This window comes from Cyprinodon tularosa, unplaced genomic scaffold, assembly GCF_016077235.1.
Source record: "Cyprinodon tularosa strain WSP-4 unplaced genomic scaffold, ASM1607723v1 ctg13, whole genome shotgun sequence".
In the NCBI taxonomy this organism is placed as follows: domain Eukaryota; kingdom Metazoa; phylum Chordata; class Actinopteri; order Cyprinodontiformes; family Cyprinodontidae; genus Cyprinodon; species Cyprinodon tularosa.
In genome coordinates, this window is record NW_024038114.1 from 1,648,523 (window position 1) to 1,671,442 (window position 22,920).

At 35.8% G+C, this 22,920-nt stretch overlaps 1 protein-coding gene across 2 annotated transcripts in view; it reads left to right on the forward strand.

Annotated features, from left to right (window-relative positions):
* Window positions 1-1,061: 1,061 nt before the first annotated feature.
* Window positions 1,062-22,920, forward strand: part of slc44a4 (solute carrier family 44 member 4) — a 28,778-nt gene continuing 6,919 nt past the window's right edge. The window contains exons 1-10 of one of the 2 annotated variants that reach the window (XM_038277075.1): window positions 1,062-1,297; window positions 14,086-14,134; window positions 14,258-14,331; window positions 16,243-16,321; window positions 19,621-19,720; window positions 19,819-19,944; window positions 20,027-20,087; window positions 20,240-20,360; window positions 20,456-20,461; window positions 20,837-20,920. In XM_038277075.1, the coding sequence (XP_038133003.1) occupies window positions 1,258-1,297; window positions 14,086-14,134; window positions 14,258-14,331; window positions 16,243-16,321; window positions 19,621-19,720; window positions 19,819-19,944; window positions 20,027-20,087; window positions 20,240-20,360; window positions 20,456-20,461; window positions 20,837-20,920 (740 nt within the window). In that variant the 5' untranslated portion in view covers window positions 1,062-1,257. The remainder of the gene's footprint in view (window positions 1,298-14,085; window positions 14,135-14,257; window positions 14,332-16,242; window positions 16,322-19,620; window positions 19,721-19,818; window positions 19,945-20,026; window positions 20,088-20,239; window positions 20,361-20,455; window positions 20,462-20,836; window positions 20,921-22,920) is intronic. The other variant, XM_038277076.1, reaches the window with a different exon arrangement.

The window sequence follows — 22,920 nt, forward strand, 5'->3', positions numbered from 1 at the left end:
GAAAGAGGGCCACCTGGCCCTCAGACATTCAGTGGTCATTAGTGCCTTGGTCTAAGGACCCAATTATGCAGATCTGGATTTTAACCAATGACCCTCTTTTTCAGGACACCAGGGGTGGCCATGGGCACCCTTAGCCAATCATTGGCCACCCCTACCATTTTTCCCTCTAATACAGATGGTGGCAGCAGTATAACTCTCAAGTGGAATATTCAAAACATTTTCATTTTTTGTAGTTAATTATACACATCAAAATACTAACATCAAAGATGATAAATACAGAATTCATGCTCTTTTCAGAACTAGATTTTGTGTTTTATTGGGTAAAGAGAAAATTGTCTCTGCAAGTCATCTAGGAGTCTTCTGTGAAATCAAAGATAAATAACATTTTTAATAAAAACTTTATTAATTTTCGTAGATATTAGTGGTTGTAAATATCAATTTTATGCCAAATGTTTATTGATACAAGTAGGTATGTTATGACAATGATGATTGATTCACGCCCCAGAACTCAAGACTGAGTTTTATCCACTATACCTTTTATCTTGAAATTACGGATGTTTAAATATATTCGTCTATTTGTTAGCAAAAGGCTGTATGAAAGTATAGTTAGTCTTTATTTAGAAAATATGGATGTTTTGCTCATTCATTTTCCTGTTGGAACAGTGTAGAATGACCCTGAGGTTCTGGCGCCTATCTGCTTTCGGCCCCCCTCAGTGTATATTGGTTATTGCCTGGCCACCCTTATGATAAATTTCTGGCTACGCTTCTGCAGGACACACAGTTGTATCACCCTTGTAATACCCATAGTAGTTAATGGCATATATGCTGAGATTTAAAAGAAATAAATCATACATTTTAACAAGCTCAACATTCTTGGTCAGGTGAAACAAAAAGCCCCGACCAAATTACTATTTATAGTGAATTTTGGGGAAGGACATTACAAAAGAAAAACAAAGAAGTCTGTTTTATTGACAGTAGTTTAGTATGAAGCACATATGAGGAGTGAAGCCTCTCTTAATCTAAACGATCTATGGTGGAGCGCACAGGTGTGCATCCCTCCGCAGGTGCTTTCATGTCGTCACTGCGTGGCTAGAACTGCCAGGAAGCAAAAGATTTCCCCACTTAGTTACAATGCTCGGTGCGGACACAGCAGAGCTATTTTTAAAAAAGTTTTAGCTTTTTTTTTTGGTACATTTTGCCCTTTTAATTGGAGCAGACATACAACTAAGAGCCGTTAGAGGGTGAGTTCGGAGGAAAATGGGGAAAAAGAAGGAGGACAGTCCGGACTCCGGCTACGGTGAGTCCGCTTTGCCCGTTAGTTTTCCCGGAGGACTCACTTCCAGAGCTAGCTTATTGAAGGTTACTCTCAACCAACGGTTGTTTCTGTAAATGACTCCTAAAACCGTCCTTTGAATATATCTGCCCACTATAAATGCTCAGATTTTGATTTGTTAAGTTTATTTTTATCATTTAGTGAAATGTATTTGGGGACATTTATATGAGAGAGGAAAATTTTACTATTAGCTAAAGTTTAGCTAAATTAAATAACAGAAATGAATCTCAGTTGTCTTGTGGTTTAGAAACAAGTTAAATATAAAATTATAATTTTATTATCATAAAATAGTAACTTACATGTAGCCAACGTAAAAATATTGACCCAATTAAATATTTCCAACTAACCTAAATTATTTAAGACTTTAATATCACTCTTTTGTTTTCTTTTTTTTTTTTTATTATATCCTTAATATCCACCATGCTTTTTAAATGTTGCTTTTAATTTTAAATATTTTATTACAGGATAAACACATTAAATGTATAAGGGTTGCTTCCTTTTTTAAATATTTTATTTTTATCTAATCATGTTGTAATTTTTGAAATTTACATAACTTTTAAAGAAGTTTATTGTATTATTGTTATTGTATTAGCATAACAGCCAAAGTTATTATTTAATAAGTTATTAGGTATTCAAAAGAGAGTTTACCTTTTGAAGCCATTAAAGTCTAAATTTTGATTTAAACTTTTGCTTTAGATATTTAAGAATATTTACTCTAAATTATTATTTCCTACTAGTCGAACACTAGTCAATTGTAGGCTAGCTATTTTGTATCCCACTCATTCAAAAATACTCAAATATTAACTAAGTCCTCCATTGTTTTACCACAAAATCCTAAGCGACATCAAAGATGATGTAGTTTTTAGCCAAGTATTTTGGCTTCTTCTAGAGAGACTACATTTAAAACTGAATTCACAAATGAATCCATAAGTAGCAAACACTGTGCTTTGTTTAGTTAATTTTCTACAAATGCAATGCACCAATAACTGACTTAAAATTCACTTGACTGGATGCAATTTTCTTTAATACTGTATGAGTTGGACAGAAGCTTAAGCTTAGTAACACTATAAGTGATTAAGAAGAAAAACAAACTGTTGTCAAAGGTTATTTTGTGTTAAATTTACCTCAGAAACTAAAGCTTACATATAGAAGTGATGTTTTAGCTTTCTGTGTTTCAGTTGTCAGTGAGGAAAATTTAGGTTTTATCAATTTTTATATTGTTTTTTATTTTATTTTTTTTATGCTTGGTGACCTTGCTTACAGATATAATCTGAATCAGAAAACTGCAAGATTAAAATATAGTCAGTCCAACTGTTCCTCACATCTATTATGAAATTCTAAGCCAAAACAAGTCTTTGGGCTACTATATAAAGCTTTGAACTCAATGCTAATTCTGACATTTTAAATTGAAAAAGCTTCCTGGATGGGAAACGAAGCGTTTTCAAACTTGGAAACCAAATCCAGTGGATTATGTTTTAACTTTTTTGGAATGACTGTGACCTAGATGACTAGGAATCTTCACCAGCAGATTACAAAGTTATTCCAACGCAAAATTATTACACTAGATGCTCTTTCTGTCACAGTCTGGATACAAACCCTGGTCCCCATCATTACAATCTAAGACTTCAAGAGCTTCACCATAGGGACTATAAGTGATAATAGTATAAAATGTGCATCTATAATATATGAAAAAAGTTGAAACGGGTTGAAAAACAATATTGAAAATCTAGAAAATAATGGGTGATTATGAAACAATAAGGCACAGAACAGTGGAAATAAATTTGTTCCAGTCAAATTTAAATAAAATAAACTCCGCTTCCCATTTATGCTGGCAAACATTTAGTTTATTTTAATCATGCACTGTGCAACCACAGCTAGGTTCTTGCACTGGAAGAGAGAGAAATAAAAAAAATATTTCTCAAGTTTAAACAGACTGATAATTAGTATTTATCTGATATTTATGCTTCAACTATGTTGGATCTTGAGGTCAGTGTCTGTGAGGAAATCTCAAAGTTTAGGATTCTGGCCTCTGGGAATGCTGCAGTAGATTTTCATTTCCAATTGGGAAAGTAAATGCAAAGTGGAATTAAAAAGAATGTAAAGTTATACACCATCATTTGCATTTTTCCCCCAACGAGGTTTATGCAATAAATGCTTATTTGCTGTTTTAGCTTATATCGCAGAACATAAATGAATACATAACTTTGAAAGACATTGTATGGATAGCGCTGTGCTTGTTTTCGTTTTACCTTTTTCTTGAGGTAAGTTTAGATATAAATTTGTAGATTTTCAGAGCCATGAAAAAAGGCCATTGCTGAATACTACAATACGTATTACAGTGTTTGTGTTGCTATGATTGTAACTTTTGAAATTTGACAATATTATCTCATAGTCCGGCCAGGCCTTGTTTTTTAATTTTTCTATTTCAGAGAAAGGTCCCAAGTATACCTTTTTTTTTTTTTGATGGTCTTATAATAGGCACAAATAATAAAGTAAAACAATGCTGAAAGCTCCACAAAGAGAACCCTGAGGGGAAAAAGGTCCACTAGGCATTGAATCTTGTCTGTATTGTTAAGAACATAAGTTAGTTCTAACACTGCAGTCAACAAACCCTCCCTTGCAGGTAAACATCTGGGAGTGTTTAATGTATCTTCAAACAGCTTATTAAAATGGGACAGATTTGGATGTCGGGCTTGACCTAAAATAACACCAGCTCTGACAAATATGGCCTCTCTTCAAACACCTTTTTTATGTGAGTTTGAAATCTATCCTAATGGATGAAAATTGGTTTGAAACTTGTGTGGTAAGGAAGGAACAAATGGTACCACAAAACACCCAGATGCTTTATTTCGATGAAAGAGACATATGTCCTTTGGAACCGTTTCCTGTTTAAGTCTTCCGTAGGCATAAACGGCTTTAAACAATTTCTTTGTTTGGGATTTTGACAATAAACCATTAAGCCAGAACCTTTGCTGAAACTGCTTGTTTGAGCAGAAAGGTTGTTTTTTTTTGGACAGCATAGTTAATTTAGTTAATGATTCCACAAATGAAAAGTGGTCTATCTTTAGAAAAGTGATTAAACCGAAGAAATGTAGAGTCTTAAAAAACAGCATTACAATATTTTATAATATTGCAAGCTAAATTACAATGTATTTAGTAGTTTTTTTTTTATCATGAAAGACCAACACAAAGTAGTGAAGAAAACACACTAAATAGAGCCAGAACTAACATTTTTAAAATAGCCATATTCATTACACTGTTCCGTTAAGGGTATAGTTAAAGTGAGAGAGTTAGGAAAATTTCACACCTTCAGTTGCAAGCATTGTCATGCATTTGCAAAGGTTTGTTTAGAGGGGGTATTGCACTGTTTGAGAAGAAAATAAGCAGGAAGAAGATGATCCTCATTGTCGATTAGTCAGGAAAAATGCAGATCAATCATTCCCTTTTCTATAAATGAACACTTTCCAACATGTCTACCCGTGTCATCCAACACCTTATTGTTCTTATCGGTAGACGAGAAGGAATTGAGATACAGTTTTTTCCTCGTTCCAAACCTCAAATGATCGAGTCTCACCTCACTTTCTGTCTTCCTGCTGGTATGCATTCATACTACAAGGGAATTGCTGAGGGTTTGGAAAAACCTAACAAACTAAGACCGGCAGTAGTAGACCATTTCAGGGACTGGGACGGGTTTGACACCGACATGATCTACTCAAGAAACTAAAAGTTTGTTGTAAAATCAATGTTAACACATGAGTATTTTTTTTTTCCTGTCCTGGTTACATATCTTCTTTCAGCCTGGTCAAGCTGAAGCTGTTTAACAAAGAAGAATTAGCATATATTTCACTCTCCAAATGTAGATAGCTGCTCGACACATAACCCAAACGACCTTCTACTTCACAGCTACAGTGGGAAGAACAAGTATTTCATTCACTGCTGATTTAGCAGGTTTTTACACTTGCACAGCATTTTGAAGTCTTACATTTGCATCAAAGGTATTCTTTAACTTTGACCTATGGAATATAAAATAAAATTCCAGAAAATAACCCTGTATAAATTTTAAGTGATTAATTAGCATTTTCTTAAATAACATTAGTATTTAAAATAGCAAAAAATATTTTCTTCCTTGCAATTACATATGTCAGATGCTTAGACTGCAGCAGGAATATCTGTATTCACAAAAAAAGGTTTTTGACCTAATTGATGCATTTAGTTTTTTTGATGTATAAATTACTTTCAATTACATATTATATTATGTAATGAAAATAAAAATTCATGACAAAAAAAATCAAACAATAGGATTTTCTTAATCTTTATTTAAGATTCTATCACTCACAGTAGAATTATTCCTATGATTAAAAATAAAAGATTTCCACACACTTTGCAAGTGAGACAACTTGCGAAATAGACAGTGTATCAAACGCTTGTTCTCTTCACTACTTTATGCTGTTCTGTCATATAAAATCTCAATAAAATGCACTTTCATTAGTAGCTGTGATAAAATGGGAACAGCTATCAGAGACTTTGCAAGCTATTATAAATCTGAACTGTTTTACAGAGAGTGGAATTATCTTTTTTTAGTTTGTTTTAAAATACTTAACACTTCTGTTGGTTATTATTATAAATTAGCAAAAAAGTAAAAAAAAGACAACTTTGTTTATAGTTTTTTTTTTTTTTATATATATAATATTACCCTTTAAGGAACCAGTTGCCACTTCCTCAAAGACATTTCAAGGCCGTTGCTACACATAAAATATCTCTTCCAGTAAATGTTTGATCCTCCTACTGTTATATTCTGATTTTGGAAAGAGGATCAAAGTGCCGAAGGCTAATTTTAACATAAAATTACATAAACCCCCGTTTATGTCTCATTGTTTCTGTAAGCAAATGTCCTACCATCACCTGTATAGTTTGCTTTTGTTTTGTTTCAGTCCACTGAATAAGCTGAGCAGCCTTTTCTGCTTGGTTAATAGAAACAATGCAGGAAACCACAGCTATTCACACCAATCTAAGAGTGGAAATATGTCTGGCATCAATCTGAATTTTCCTAATGTTCAATGTTTTTTAGATAGTTAGCTTCGTTAAAGAAACTGTCTTTATGGAGCTTTCTTTTTAAAAAGAGTGCTCGACAAAGGCTACATCAAAGATAAAAGTCAGCTGTGTCAGCTTTGCATGCATATAAATTACCCTTTTCCTGACCCATTGACCTTTATATGTCCTTGATGCAGGGTTGTTTTTCGTCAACGAAATTATTTTGTTGATGCTCCTTTTTTACATGATGATAACGAAAACTGACAAGCTTAACATGGAGCTTTGATGACGAAAACATGATGAGTCATGGGTGTGAGTTTTCCTTGATGGAACGGGACTAAATAAAAACATTAGCAGGTAGTCTTTCAGAAGTTTAAAATCCTTTATTGTGCTGTAACCTGCTAAGCTGTGCTGCTTCGTCCTGTTGTCTCGTCATGCCGCCGACCTAGCGTGCAGTGGTGCACATTCTGCACACACAGAATATCTAACCACAGATAGACCGTGGCAACATAATCGTGAAAATAATCTGAAATCGTCCGGTACTGTGCACCCAACTCTGACAAACTCTGCTCTTCCAGCTTTTCTATCTATTTGAATATTTAAACATTTAGTCAACATATTCTTGAAATTAGGTCCAGATTGCCAGGGCATTATAAGACAATTATGTAGGTTCACTTTGTATTCATTTTTATATCAGACCACTGAGTAGTGGTAACCAAGGGGCAAATTCTTAGAAATAAAGTAAAAATTGCCAAAATAGAAAGAAATATGTTTTTGTTCTTTGATTTTTTGGAGTAATGAAGATTTTATTGATCTGTGTGTAATGAATAATTCATAGTAGATCAGGAAGTGTTTGCTTTTTGTATATCTAAAACCATTACTTTATTGTAAATCATGTCAGCTTGTCTGTCAGCTACTTTAACCAATATGATGCCTTGAACTATTGGTGGTAATATTATTACAGTGGGTTTGCCGCTAAACAGAAGGGAAGAGAAATTCGCAGCGAGTGCACAGATCATTGCATGCAAGTAGAAGGAAGCACTTTTCCTCACTAATTCTGCAAAGAATGAGACCTGAGAGTGAAACATCTATATGCTTAATGCAAAGAAAAGATTAAAATAAAATTTCTATCGCAGTGTTGTTTGAAAATAATCGCCTTTTTCTTTTTGAGTTTTTACGGCCCTAGTGGCTCGTTTTTCTGACAGTAGGCTGCCGGGAAAGGGGGTATGAGAGATGGGGAGAAACATGCGTCAAAGGACCATAGACCGGATTCGAACCCGGGTTGGCCACGTCGAGGACTAATGCCTCCATACATGGGTCGTGCTCACTAACCACTGTGCGACCTGCACGCCCTAATAATCGCTATTTTTGATATTTTGTATTTGAGCAAAATCATTAAAGCCTAGGTACTATTAACTGGAAGTGATCATAGGAGTAATTGACCTAGTGACGTTGAGGGATGTGAGGTTTAGATAGTGGGAGGTGCTCATCAGAAGTCCACCATAATCTCGATCCCTTTGAGTGAATTAAGCCCCATGTGGTTCTGACCGCACCACTGCACCAGCTACTCTGTGCAGTCTCATCATTCTCTTAGATCAAAACAATGATACATGGACCTGCTGGATCCATGGATCTGCTGAGGTGCAGTCTTTGGTGCAATTAATACATTTTTTGTCTGGAAAACATCTGTTTTTAATTTACCACATTAATGCTCTTTGTATTTTTTAGTTTTTTGTCATTATCCTTTAAATCATTTCCTTACTGGGAATTGTTGGGGAGTGGCGGCCTGGTGGTTAGAGCATTGCACTCGAATTCTAGAGGTTCTGATTTCAAGCCCCACTCCCACGGACTGCCACTCTGGGTCCCTAAGCATGACCCTTAACCCTGACACTGCTCCTCTGGTGCCGCAAAATGGCAGCCCACTGCTCCCCAAAGGGATTGGTTAAATGCAGAGAGTGAATTTCATTTCTTTGTACTTGTGAGAGTGTAATGACAATAAAGTTCTATTCTATTCTAATACAGCATTTCATACTTACCAGGAGCAAAGATGTCTATAGATCATAACTAGGTTCCTGTAGGTACCATGTTCATCTGTTCAAACATCATTAAAAATGTCAACTCATTGTTCAATAAGGAGACACGTTTTCTGTCCCAGAGCTCAAAGTGTTTTGGTGTGAAATGTGGGAATCGGTGCCATTATAACAAAAGGAAAATAGTTTGTCAATATAGTCATGGTTCGAAGCTAGTCTTCATCCAGAGTAAAATGAGTCCGGAACCGAGATGGACTAAGAATAAGACGTGGTTGTCCTAAAAACACATAGATTACACTGATGAAGGCTATAAATGCGTTTAGGGACAAAGCTTTTGGAAACATGTCCTCCTGTTCTCTGGTGAAACTAAAATGAATGGCTGTTGTTTGCAAAATGAGCACGGCCACATTTAGAAAATGGATGAGCAACAATCTCAGATGAGTGTTTTTATTTGAGGTATGACTGGCACGATGTAGAATTTTCTTTATTGTTGATTGTTTATTTTATTAAAGAATTTTTACAAACTCATTTATTTAAACACTAGTCAGCTGGTTTTATTAAATATAACAAATGTATAACAGAACCATGTGGTTTACGTTAACAGTTTGTTTTTCTCTTCAAAATAAAATTAAGGTATTAAAAGATCATCCCCAGTTTTAAGCAATACCGCATACTTCCATAACCTCAATTTAATATGTATTATGTATGTATTATAGGTATAATGTGTATATGTATGTATTTTGCTGCTAAGTAAAAGGAAGAGATTTCCTGCTACACGTCTGTTATCTATTTAGTATCACCTGGGGGATTGAGAAAATGCCACTGTTCTCAAATTTGTATGCCTTGCTTGTTATGACAACCTTTCAACAAACCTGGCCTCATCCCCCCGTGGATATCTTATCAGTCATTAAGACTGAATATGGCCTTATTGTCCCAAAGTCTAACTATCACACAGATTTAATGTATTTTTTTACTCTTCAAACATTTGTGTAACTTAAATTTCAGTTATTTCCTCCTCAGCTAAGGTCAGGGATGAGTCATTTTTAGAAAAAGCTGTAAAATCTACATCAGTTTGTCTGAGATACAAAGTCCGCAGAATTTAAGGCTTTTACAGTGGCATAAAAACTACAATGTCTGTTTATGTGAATGACGTGGGGAAAAGGTTTTACAACAAGCTAGCATCATTGTTTACTCTGAAAACATGCCAGTGGGTTTACAGACTTGAAATCTGAAACTCAATGGAAGAGGTGCTTTGTTGGAGGTATTTTCACTACTTCCTTATTTTGCTCCTCAGGACAAATATGTGGTTAGTTGGACCAAGTCCTGCTTATTCTGTATGGTTTTTAAATTATTTATTATTTAATATCATCCTCCAAGTAGCTCATTCCTGGGCATGATATTGAAGCCATATATTCACAGTTCTTGGATTTTTCTTAGTTTTAGTTTATTTTGAGACATTAAACACGAACTGTTCTCATCCATTTGCACAGGTTCAAGGTTTGAAAGATAAAACTTAGTTATGTGTACCATTTTTTTTTAGTTTTTAGTTTAAATTTCCAGGTTTTTAGTTGGAAATTTAAATGAACACTTTCCATAAAAGTTGTTTTTCCATGTATGGAAAGTTTTTAATTTCTTATTGAGCTTAGCCTTAAAATCCAAAATGGCTGCATTGTAGCTAAATGAAATTGTTGCTAGTAGGAACACATTTCTTTGTACTTTTGATTAAATATCTTAGTCTTTTTTTACCCAAACGATATTAAACTCCGTGACAAACTAGTTGCTTTAATATTAGGAACTTAAAAATGCAGAGGTTAACATTTTCATAAGGTTAACTTTTTCTTAGTTATACGTTGCCAAAAAAAGCACCCAGATCCAAGTTTTTATCTCAGAGGAAAACAAAATGTTGCATAACCGGCCAGTATATTCCTATTTATCGAACTACTGCCAACATTTCTTACAACTGTACCACTGAATGCAGACAAAATGCCCCCAATGTGCTGCTGAAATGTGCCTCCCCACTCAAATGTTACTTTACTTTGATGCATATGTGTTGTGTTGCCCAGCTTTCAATTCTTTATTTTCAGGATGGTCTCATCACCCATTAGATTGTAAGAAGTTAAAATAGAGGTACGCAGAAAGCACCATAGTTGGATCTATCCAATGTTACATAAGATTTATCCTATACTTTATTTCTGTACCATTCAGGAAATCGCTGGAGGAAGCAATTTTAAACAGACTGCTGTAAAATGTTACTGATGTGTTTGTTTTAAGTTGTTGAATTTCCAGCAGTCAGACTGGTCACTGAGTACACAAATAAGCCAATCCCACATTTTTCCAAACTTGGTTCGAAAAGACAAAGTACTTTGGTCTAATATCATTCCCAGGTTTTATGTTTTCACCAAAACAGCCCTTTAAATGGACCGGTATACAACATAATAGATAAATCGCATTTCACAGAGACGATGTAAAAGTTCTGAGTAATAATTCTTACTGCACAGTGCAATGCATGACATGTTCCTCCATAGGCATCTAATTTTGCTTCTTCTCTCCAGACTTTTATTTTTTAACACTGAAAGTAAGATCATTTTTGTTGTTGTTGCATTTGCATTTTTCAGTTTTCATGTTTTGTATTATTCAATGAAAATTATTTTTGTTTTGGCAGTGGAAGATGTGTGTGAAGTCATGCTGTGCTATGCATTCTCTCACAGTTTTTACCTGTTTAGTTTTTTTCTATGACAATAAAATAAACGTCTTTTCTTTTCCTCATCGAGGTGGGATATGGTGGAGGTATCTCCTGACTTTTTAAGGGAAACAGTGGAAACAGCTAAATCAGAAAATTAAATGATAGTCAAACTACAGAGCAGATAATATCCAAAATGAACAAAAGCATGTGCTTTAATAATCAAAAAGAAATGAATGGTCATAAAAGAAGTTGCGTTAATATGTATTTACACATTAACTTATTGATACAGATAGATATTCAGAGCTGTAAATATTACCCATGTTTCTGTAACATATTAATTTTAAGGCATAAAAGCAGCAGTGCTTTAAGATTTCCACTTAAAGTAATGCTCAGAGGTACATAAACTGTAGCCAATTCATTCCTAGCTACCAAACAAATGCCAAAGGTATTACAAGTACTCTAAAGGTGGCCCAAGTACAACCGCTGGTACCTGTACTGCTTAGAACCTTTGACTTAATACAGCAGTCTCACACTCAGATCCTCCATGGCTGATGTCCTGCTGCTTTTAGATGTGTCCCTTGACCTACAGAGCTGAATGTATTTGGCTGAAACACATCACTAGCATGCAGTGTAGCTATACAGAACTCTGCTAATGGGCCCATATTAATGTCAGCTTTATTTAAGCAGAGATATATCTAAAAGTTGCAGGGCGCTGAACCTTGAGGAATGGAGTTTAAGCCCACTGAACTTGAGGAAATATTAAAAAACCTTTTGTCCCCACTTAGTGACATTTATCAATCATTCTTCTGTCTGGTTTTTTCATTCTTTTTAAAATCTATTCATGCGTGGCTCCAGACTGTGGAAAAATCCCAAAACACCTGCTTGTAGTAGTGAATTTGATGCGTTCTGGAGCTGTATGTTTTTTTCTGCGTCTAACTTCCTGGATCCTGTTTGAGTATTTGCATCCTACTCGATGCCTCTGGCACATCTCTGAAAGTGATGTTGACACAGCCCTTATTCAATCCTATTCAAATTACTCCCAGGGGAGATAATTATAGCCAAGAGCGGCAAGACACAATTGTTGTTGTTGAGCTTCCTGGAAAAATGTGGCTCCCTTTGGAAGAATAACTTCATCATGCCACTTTGCATGAATCACAGAAAATATAAATCTTTGGCTTGTATTGTTGTAAACAACACATCAAGGCAGTTTGTTCTTATAATTTTAATCTTATAATTTTGTTAATATTTTATTGTGAAAATGAAAAACAGGTCATGCTTGTATTTGATATAAGGATATATACACCATTCAGGTTCTACCTGCCAAACAGGGCAATCCTGTACATTACCCAGAATCAGAATACAGGGAAGAGCTTTTCACTTTGGATTTACTAAAACAGAACCTTCATATTCCTTCTGCTAAAACTACAATGTTTGCAAATCTCATTGATCTGTAAACTATAATGGATTCAAAGTTATTCAAATACAACCCTGTGCCAGAGCACAAAACATTACAACAGGATTATACTTTACTTCTGTAAACTCGTTTCAGGAAGTAACAATGACACATCACTTCTCAGCAACATTGTCTGTTTGCTGCTATAGGCACAGCTTGATTAATATTTAAAAGAAGTTATTTATTTTTGGGAATGAATTCAAAGTAAAACTCTGAATGATATACTTTAAGTTTTTAATCTCTGTTGATTTGAAAAAATAAAAAGGGACAGTTAAAAAAGAAAAAGGTTACATATGAAAAATAAAACAGTTCTTTTAATACAGGATTGTTACCAACAGTGCTGTGAAAGACAGATGACAGTTTTCCACCATGCAGTCCCTGATGTGTTAACAAGGTGATTGAAAAAGAAGTTGGCTGTTTGAAAGAGTTTTCTTCAAAGATTTGAAGGAAAAATTGCAGTGGAAAAAGGTGTGAATATAACATAAATAACCTACGGTTGAAAAAAAAAAAACAAATTGGGGCAGAACCTGAGGGGTGGACTGAGGTTGGAATAAAAACTACAAGAGTCAGACAGATGTATGCAGGACATGGATTACAGCAGTCATATTCCCCGTGTTCACCCATCCTAAGCCTGGAAACAATGTCAGAGACGTCTTACTTGGGTTAAGGGGAGTAAAAAAAAACTTTTAATAAATATCTAGGGAGCCTTAATCTGCATGTTACACTACACTTATGCATTTATCCATGTAAAATGAGCATCAAAAATCTATGAAGTGCTGTAGAATACATGGGCTTACTTTTAAGTTGAATGTTTTGGGGGGGGTTTTCTGAAAAAATTGCATGATTTCCAACTATATGCCATAATCACCAATACAGAAAGAGAAAAAAAAAAAAAAAAACGTTTAAAAAAAAAAGTAACACTGAGGGCTGAATCTATAATGCATGCAATTGAATTGCCAAAGCATCAAATACGGAAGGTCCCGGAGTTATAACACCTCTTCTTCTCTAGTGTCCTGATCAAGATGGATAAAAAAACAGGGAAATAAAACGGAAGCAAAGTGTGAACACAACCACCACCATAAAGGTTAATTAAGTAATGTTTTTTTCCCTGTGGAATCATTTGGAAATAATAAGAGGGGTAAATGTTTGTAGGTAGATTTTTTTTTCAGTTTTCATTGCAGAGACTAAAGACCTAACATGATGCGTTTACCTTGAGAAGATTAACTAGATACCATAAAAAGTGTGCTATAGACATCAGGTTAGAGATGAATAGCCTTTCTGCCATGTCCTTTACAGGTTTTACTCATTTGCACAGTAATTCATTAACCTTAAAGACACAAGGAAATGCATTCCTAACAAGAAGCAACAGGAAGTTTCCTTCTATTTTTTGTATGTCTGTCTTTGGATACTGATAAATATCTGCCCTACATTTCTATCTGTTTTCTTAATGGGATTGAAAGTAAATTATGTCTAAACTACTACTGTTTGCTTGATAATAAGACCATAAACATTGACGTCGACTGATTAATCTTAAATAACTATTTTACACTCCCAGGGGAGCCTGCCCAGTTCGACCCAAACTTCAATGGACCTATACGCAAAAGGTGCAACTTCATCATATTTATATTTGTGTGTATATATATATATATATATATATATATTTTTTTTACTTTGTTCTGTTATCACCAAACATCTACTTGATTTTTATCTACTTTTTTTCTCCACAGAGGATGCACGGATATTATCTGCTGTATTTTGTTTATGGCCGTCATCCTAGGCTACATAGGTATAGGAATTCTAGGTGAGTGAAACCCAGAAATTCAAATGTTTCTGACACAATCTCAACTACATCCAAGATGCATGCAAAGGTGTAAGAATCTAGTGAGGTTAAAATTCTAGGTGCATTTAAGATACTCGTTAAGGACTCATTACTTAAAATTTTGCAAGTCTTCACCTCAAAGGTGAGCCTAACTAAATATTTTTACAATTTGTCACACAACAACCAAAACCTTTAATATTGGGTATTGAAAGAAAAGACAAAAGACAATAAATGGAGGATTTTAAGATAAACGGAAAAGGTTATATGGTTTTCATGATGTTTTAACAAATGTGTGTGTGTGTGTGTGTTATATAGTAAATAGAGGCTTGGGGAGGATTAATGATCAAACTGCATCATGTACCCCTTTCTCACTGGCCGAAAAACCTGTTTAAACCCGGGAACAGTTGGCTATTAGTGGCAGTGGGAACAGCTCAACGACGTGCGTCTACAGAGGCCATGCAGCTTGCCAGCGAGGGGTTAGACCCAGTTTTTTTGCAAGTGTGAAGGGAGCCAAATGCCAATTGTTGGCGGGTTGACCCATGTTTGAAAAACGCGTGTTAACCTGCTATTTTCAGTCGGAAAGAGGCTTTGGAGACAAAGAAACACCAGACGGGTCAGGGGAAAATTTCTGAAGAAGATTGAAGCAGCGTTTTGGTTATAAATCAGTGACCCCAAGTTTTTAGCTATTTGGAAACAAAGCAGATATGTGAAAGAAGGTAATCTAGTTAAATTAACCCAAATATTTCATTAACTGCTAACATTTTACACTGCACATCAGCCTGAACACACTATTGCCATTATGAAACATAGAGATGGCAGCATTATACTGTGGGGAAGGAGACTTGAGACTTGTTTAATCGGTTTGCTGATTATAAGCAAATTTAATTTTGATTTGTAAAAAAAAAAAGCTCCAAGTTTTAAATGCAAATCATGTTTAATTAACATTTTACATTCAAGACACAGGGGCAGTTTGATTTATAAAATCATAAAACATTGATCTGTATCTAGTTGTTACACAATCTGTAGATATTTTACTAACATATGTTTGTTGGACTTTGTGTTTGGCTGGAATTACAGTCTTCTTGAGAAACATTTGTTTCCTTATTCTCATTTTTACATCAGTGATCTTTCCACCACTAAGCAGTGGGATTCTATTACTGCTAGATGGAGCTGAAATGTTCTTTTTTTTTTAACCCTTAATCTCTTTCATGTTTGCAATAGTTTATTTATTTTATTTATCTAAAATTATTTAAACTTTCTATGTAAATGTTTCCCATTCACATGTACATAAGCCCTTCCTATCAATGTCAGGTCAGTAGGTCTTTATTGCTTTGTACTCATTCTAGCACTCTGGGCGCGCTCCCTTATCTAGAGTCAACAAATCAGACTGATTAGCCAAGTCATATACTGACACAGTATCTGTGCCCACAACTGAAATGCCCTAATTTTTCATTATTTCCTTTGGGAGGTTTTCCAAATCACTGGTTATCAAAGGTCGATTGGTTTCAGTTTTTGCTGACAAATGTGCTGAATTTGCTGAGTCTGTGGATTCGTTCTAAATAAACTAAACCAGTCCTGGTTGTTTTTAGGGTTAGACAGCAAATGAATATTATTTGAAAGCACTTCAGGTACTGGTAATAAGGGTGTTTTTGTTTACTGCATGTGTGAGCTGGAAACTTGAGAACTAGAACATCTGAATGTGAAAGTGCATGCTCCAGTGCCCCCTTGTGGCTGATTTGGGAAAACTTCAGAAAAAGCATAACGTTTTTTTGTCTTGGATATAAAATTTAGATTTCTTTTTCCTGCTTCCTTTTAAAGTTTCAATGTGCTCGTCCATAAAGTTTGATGTTTTCTTCCCCTGGTGTAATCTGTTTGTCTTTTCTCTTCCTGTAGCCTGGCTCTACGGAGATCCTAGACATGTCCTCTATCCAAGGAATTCAACTGGGTGGTTCTGTGGTGTTGGACCAAACAAGTAGGCCACTCTCCTGTTCTTTGTAATTCAGGGCCTTGTTGCACCATTCATACTCCTCAATCCTTTTTCTGTTTCTTTACATTACAAACACAAACTTCTTAGTATTGTATGGAGGTTTTACGCAATAAACCAGTGGATGCACACTTAAGACAGTATTGTATTATCTCACATTTGCTCAAACTGTTGGCGCTACTTAAGTCTCCAGTGCAACACTAAGAGATGCTCAACTCCTTCACTCCATGCAGCTTCTCCAGACCATAATACTGCTTGAAGCTGTTTATACCGCAAGTATGTGAAATAAAGCCAGAAAAAAGGATAGGATTAATAACAAGAGTTTTGTTCAGACGAGAGCATCTGCCCCTATCAGACTACCAGTCTGAGAGTCCCAAAGACATAATGCAAGCTCAGAGGAGACCGTGCTTTTTCTGTGGCAGCTCCTAAGCTGTGGAATGATCTGCCTCTGAGCATAAGACAGGCCTCTTCTCTCGCTGTTTTTAAGTCCCTTCTTAAGACTCATCTTTTTTCCTTGGCTTTTGGCACAATTTGAGAGGTTTTACTTTGTTTTATTCTCTTTGTATACTAATATGTATTTTACACTCGTTTTTTTTCTATTTTATAATTTTATTGTATTTTATGATTGTGTACAGCACTTTGGTCCTGACCGGTGCATAAAGTGCTTCATAAATAAAGTTGGTATGGGTATGGTATGGTACCAGCGCTAGTACATGCTAAGCTATGGGCCGGTGTTTTGGAGGAATGTCAAAAAGTAAATTAAGCTCTGGTTTCTCCAACATGGGTAAACCTTCCAGACAGGATCTATGGGTCAGCTCCCCTTTTAGATGATCTTCCCTGAAGTGCTGTGATATAAATCAAAGCAGAAATCAGATTAAATCTATCAGACAATAAGAGGAGCAACTAAAAAAACCAGTGCACACCCCTTCCTCCCGTGTTTCTGTAGTTAATCACTAGGGAAATTATTATGCAAAAAGACCAGAATGACAGAAATTGTAAATGGGTTTCTGTCACATACATCTGCATGAACCAGATCCTTGGGTACCATGTAAGGAATAAGTGGTATTAGATTGATCCATATTATATATGGTATAGAATCATCCGTAATTTAACACTCATTAGCAAAATTATAATTATGGATGGCAAATTGACGAGTAAATGGAACCATACAGTTCATTATAAACATAAGAAAATATAATAAGATTCGTTAATTGTATGACTGGATCAATGCTACATAGTTCCCAACGTCACATTTGACACTTATACAATAAATAGTTTGACATACTCTTATACATAACAGGGAAGTGGCACTAAAGTTATACATTTCCCCAAAGCAGGTCCAAAATTGAAAATTGAAACAGAAGTATAAAACATAAGCAATAAACACACAAATACATTGAAAGTGTATTAGTTCATTTGAAAATAATATTGTCTTATAAGATAGATAATATAAAAATATCCAATGTAATTACTTTACCACATGTTTTATAATTTATTCATATATACCTTCATATATTTTTTACTATTTATTTATAAAATAATGATTTTTTTTTTTATATAAAGGTACCAGCAACCTTCTAGTGATGTGTTTTTTTGTTTTTGTTTTTTTTTTTGCATTTTTTTTCTGCCAGTTTTGATCCTTCAGAGACTTCTCCTTTCTGGTTTTGCCTTAATTAGGAAAATTTAAGTTAATCTTGTAATATTGTTTATATTTTTATTTTGACCTAAAACAGAAATAATCTTACCTTGAAAGGAAACAAAAAAACCTTTTGTGGTTCAGAAAATTGTATTTTTCCTAGTATAGAGGATGTGCTTTGCACATCTAGAGCCCTTGTTTCCAGAATGAGAGCATCTCTGAAGAGCAGTTTTCAATACTTGTCCAGAATTCTAGCAGGAGAATATACTCTAATCTAAATCAGTGCTTTGGCATGTACTTATATAGCGCCTTTATTCAAATTAGGAGACCTGACCAAAGCGCTTTACACTACATTCATTCACCCATTCACACACACACTCACACACTGATGGTGGCAAGCTACATTGTAGCCACAGCTGCCCTGGGGCTCACTAACAGAAGCGAGGCTGCCGTACACTGGCGCCACCGGGCCCTCTGACCACCATCAGTAGACAATGCAGGTGAAGTGTCTTGCCCAAGGACACAACGACAATGAAAGTCGGAGTCGGGGCTTGAACCATCAGCTTTGGTGGTTTTGTTTTGGTCTTTTTTAAACAGGGCATCACGTGTTTTCTTTGTACTCCTATATGCCTTTTAGCACACTGGAAACATGAAAGCTTCCTACTACACAGTCTTCCATCAAGGCCAGAAAAGTTCAATGTGCAGCCAGCTGTTGTCCTGCTGGCACATTCTCCTAATGGAGCTCTACATCTTAGTGCTTAGTGCCAGTTGGAGATCAACCTGAACCTTCCTCCAACCCTTTAACTTTCTCCCTGACCTGACTACTGTGATGCTCGGTCTCCATTATGCTGTGTGGTCACTAATCATAGATGAAATGACATAAACATGGGCTCTATTTAGTATAGAATAGAAAAGAAAATCCCTTTATTGTCCCACACGGGGCAAAAAGGTTATAGAATATATTGTCGCACAAATGTGGACCTTAGAAAAATGTATGAAAATAACATTCTAGTGAAGAGTTAAAGTAATGGATATTTGAAAATAGCAGCAACATCAGAGATGTGCAGAATGACAGCAGCATGTTATTTAACGAAGATAGAGACTGTGCAAAATCAGCATGAGTGTAACAATTTAGTGAGGTTGTTGGGAACAGCGGTGGTTATAAAGTCTTACAGCTGCTAGGAGGAAGGATCTGTGATAACGCTCCGTGGTGCATTTAGGAGCTCTCCAGTTCTGCAACAGCTTCATGCATGGGGTGGGCGACATTATCCAACAGAGATGTTAAATTAGTTAGGATCCTTTGTTTCTCACCTCCTGCATTCAGAGGGCATCCAATCACAGAGCGGGCCTTCCTGATCAGTTTATTCAGCCGCTTGCTCTCAGCTACAGATAAGCCACTGCTCCAATAGAAGGGCCCTTAGAAGATTCATGATGCCACACATTTTGATGTTTTATTTGTTAGTAATTAGAAAAATAAAATGTAGAATTTGACTTCATGATTATGCACTACTTCATTTGGGGACAGTTGCTTGGAATACATTGAAATGTGTGGTTGTAATGTTACATAATGAAAAATCAATTGGTAGGTCAACTTTGGTGCAGCAGTGCTTAAAAGCATTAAATCATAAAAAAAAATTCCTTTACTCCTCAGAGATCGACCGAACCTGTTTTACTTTGATATCCTAAAATGTGCCACATCTGTCAATGTGATGGCAACCGCCCTGAACGGTTTCCAGTGCCCAACCACACAGGTACAGATGGCTGCTAGACTTCACTCTTTCACACTGTTTCTAACAGTTTCTGTTTTATTTTCTAAGCCTAAAAAATGTGTTTCTTTCTTTACCTGCAGATTTGTGTAGAAACGTGTCCCGACAATTTCTGGGCTGTTGGACCTCTGGACTACGCAAAGAAAGCAAAAGAAGTATTTCAGCAAAATATATGTGTTCCATCAATTGACCTAGAAAAAACCGACATGGTGAGCACTAAGTCTTTGATGCTGCAGTTACGCCCTAATCCTGGGTTTAAAAGTTTAAACAGTGTATCTGATCTATTTTTAGACTGTTGCAGAAATTGTGAACAAAGAGCTGTGTCCTTTTTTCTTCATGCCCACAACCTCAGGTGAGTAAATGTTTGACCTCTATTGATTATTCCTCTGGACTGTTGCTGCTTGTTTAAATATTTATCACTTTTATCAACTTAAAAAGTCTATTTCCTGTTAGGCTCTTTGAGCTTCAGCCTGATTGAATGTGCTTTTTTTTCTCATGTTTTAGCATTGGGTAGATGTTTCCCTGACATCCAAAAACTTGGTAATATCCCTGATGCATTTTCCAAAGTACCAGGTTTGCCCTCTTCAGTTAACGAGACATCAAACCTCATCAAGAATGGCACCGGGTAAGACGAAGGCCCCTCCTGAAAGAAAAACATTAACAAATGTTAAACCATGGCTTTAACATCCCTGCTGTTTTTTTCCATTTCTTCATTGCCAGCTCAGGGTCAGTGGTAATAGTTATTTTTTTTATCAGCTGTAGTGTAGCATATTGGTGATGGTTGGTTTGTTCATCTGTCTTATAATGTCTTTGTAAAGCATTGTCTTAAGATGTAAGTTGTGTAAGGTGTGTTTTTATTTGTACTTTTTTAACCTGATAATCTTGCTGAGTTTTTAATGTCATATTTTAATTTTTTTGTGTGTTTGTGTGTTTTTGTGTCTGACTGGAATAGTAGTGGAGGTAAAATATATCCCGTAAGCCATTGCCATGTAGTAGAGCACAAATTTATAGAAACTGTCCTTTCTTCAGTGCTGCTCACATTTGGTTTGAAAGAGTGGCAGCTTTAATTCAACTTATCTTTTTCTTTTTACTTTTCATTAGGGACATATTAAATGGCTTCAGTGCTAGGGACGTTGGTATCCGGATCTTCGAAGACTTTGCATCGGCCTGGCCATGGATTCTTCTGTGAGTTATCGGCGAGGCTTCACTGATGGCCGTCAGGCTTTTTTTCAGTTTTCTAAATTTGCAGCCATGAGCTTCATTGTATTTTATGTGACTCTATATATTACTCAATCCCAAAGTTGGGCGGGGTGCCCTCTAGAGCAGGGGTCTTCAACGTTTTCCAGACCAAGGACCCCAAACTGATGACCAGATGGAGCGGGGACCCTCTAATTATATATATTGTATGAAATTGTGTTCTATCAAACTGGTCCTATAGTCACTCTATTACAGATGGAGTAATGTAACTAAAGTAATTTGTCCCTGGGATTATTAAAGTATGTCTGATTTTGATTCCTGGTTGATGGGTCAGGTGTTGTGAATGAAACGGTGCCCAGCTTGAACGAGCTCCTGTGTGTCGCTGAATGTGTGCATTGATGACTAAAAGACATCTTCTGCCTCCATTTATCTGTTTACTACAGTGTGTTGAATTCATGTTAATGTGGATTTAAAGACATTTCAATTCAGGAGGAAATATATTAAAAAAAAATATGAATCAACCAAAAGTTTTTTGCGACCCCCATGCAGTACCTCTGTGGACCCCCTAGGGGTCACGGACCCCCTGTTGAAGACCTCTGCTCTAGAGGGGGGCCAGTTTAATTAATAGAGAGAGTAATAAATAGTTAAACTTAAAATAATTACACTTGACAGGTAGTGGTGCTATGTTTCAAAGAAGAGTGTAGTTTATTTTATTGCAGTGGCGGGGGCTTTTTATTAAGCCAAAGGAGCGCCTAGCCGGAAAAACTTAGCTATCAGTAAATCATTGTGAGGTGATTTGAAAAAGGTTATTTTACATATAATAATTTAGGTCAGGGCTTTGACTAGGACATTTTCACCCTTTATTATACTTTCATCTAAACCAGGTATGTCAGAATCCAGTTCTCGAGGTCTGGTGCAGCTTTAAGATGCGTCTCTGCTTTAATACACCTGAATCAAATAATTAGGTCCTTTGCAGGACTCTGGAGAACTTGACGTAATTACGGCATTTGATTCAGGTTTGTTGGACTAGAGAGATGTCTTTAAGTTGCAAGGCCCAGCTTTTGAAGACCTGAGTTTGACATACCTGAACTAAACCATTCCATTACAGCTCGGCTGTATGATTAAACTTGTTGTCCTGCTAGAAGATGGAAATCTACCCAGTCTTTAAGTCCTTTGCACCTCCAACCTTCTACCAACAGCTCTTACCAGCTTCTGTTGCCTGAAGTAAAACATCTCCACAGCATGATGGTGCCACCAGCATTGATCACTATAGGGATATATGTTCAAGGTGCTATGCAGCAATAATTTTCCACCATGTACCATCTTGCATATACGTAGGTCAATTTTAGCCTCATCTGACAGTCGCTGTGTCCTTTACATTGAAAACAGACAAACAAAAAAAAACTTCTTACTGCTGTTTTTCAACAATAGACTTTCTCTAATCATTCTTCCACAAAAGCCAAATTTGTGCAGTCCTACCAACAGATTCTCCATCCTGAGCCATGGATCGCTGCAGTTCCTGCAGAGTTACCAGGGTCCCCTTGACTCCCTCCCTAATTAATGCTCTTCCAGTCAGTTTAGGTGTATTGACAATGTCCTAGAAGGTTTCTTGTCACACTTCAGCTTTTCATATTATCTATTCAAGTACTATCTTCTCAAGCTTGCTGTGTGGAACTTTATCTAAAGAGTTGAATGAAGAAGTGACAATGCAATAATATCTGACCAGGACAGTTGCATAGAATTTGCCATTCAACATTTTTGTAGCCATTTTAATTTTCTCTGATTGAATTATACATCAGTATTACCAAAAAAAAAAAAAAAAAGATAGTTATGCAAAAACCTGTAGTGATTATTGCTTTAATATTCTGGTGCTTCATGAGTTTTTTGTCAGTTCATCATCATGTGCAAAATATGAACAAACACTTTTAATTAAGCTTCCTAACAATAAAAAAGGATTAAAAATAAGAATAAAATGTTCCATAAAAAAC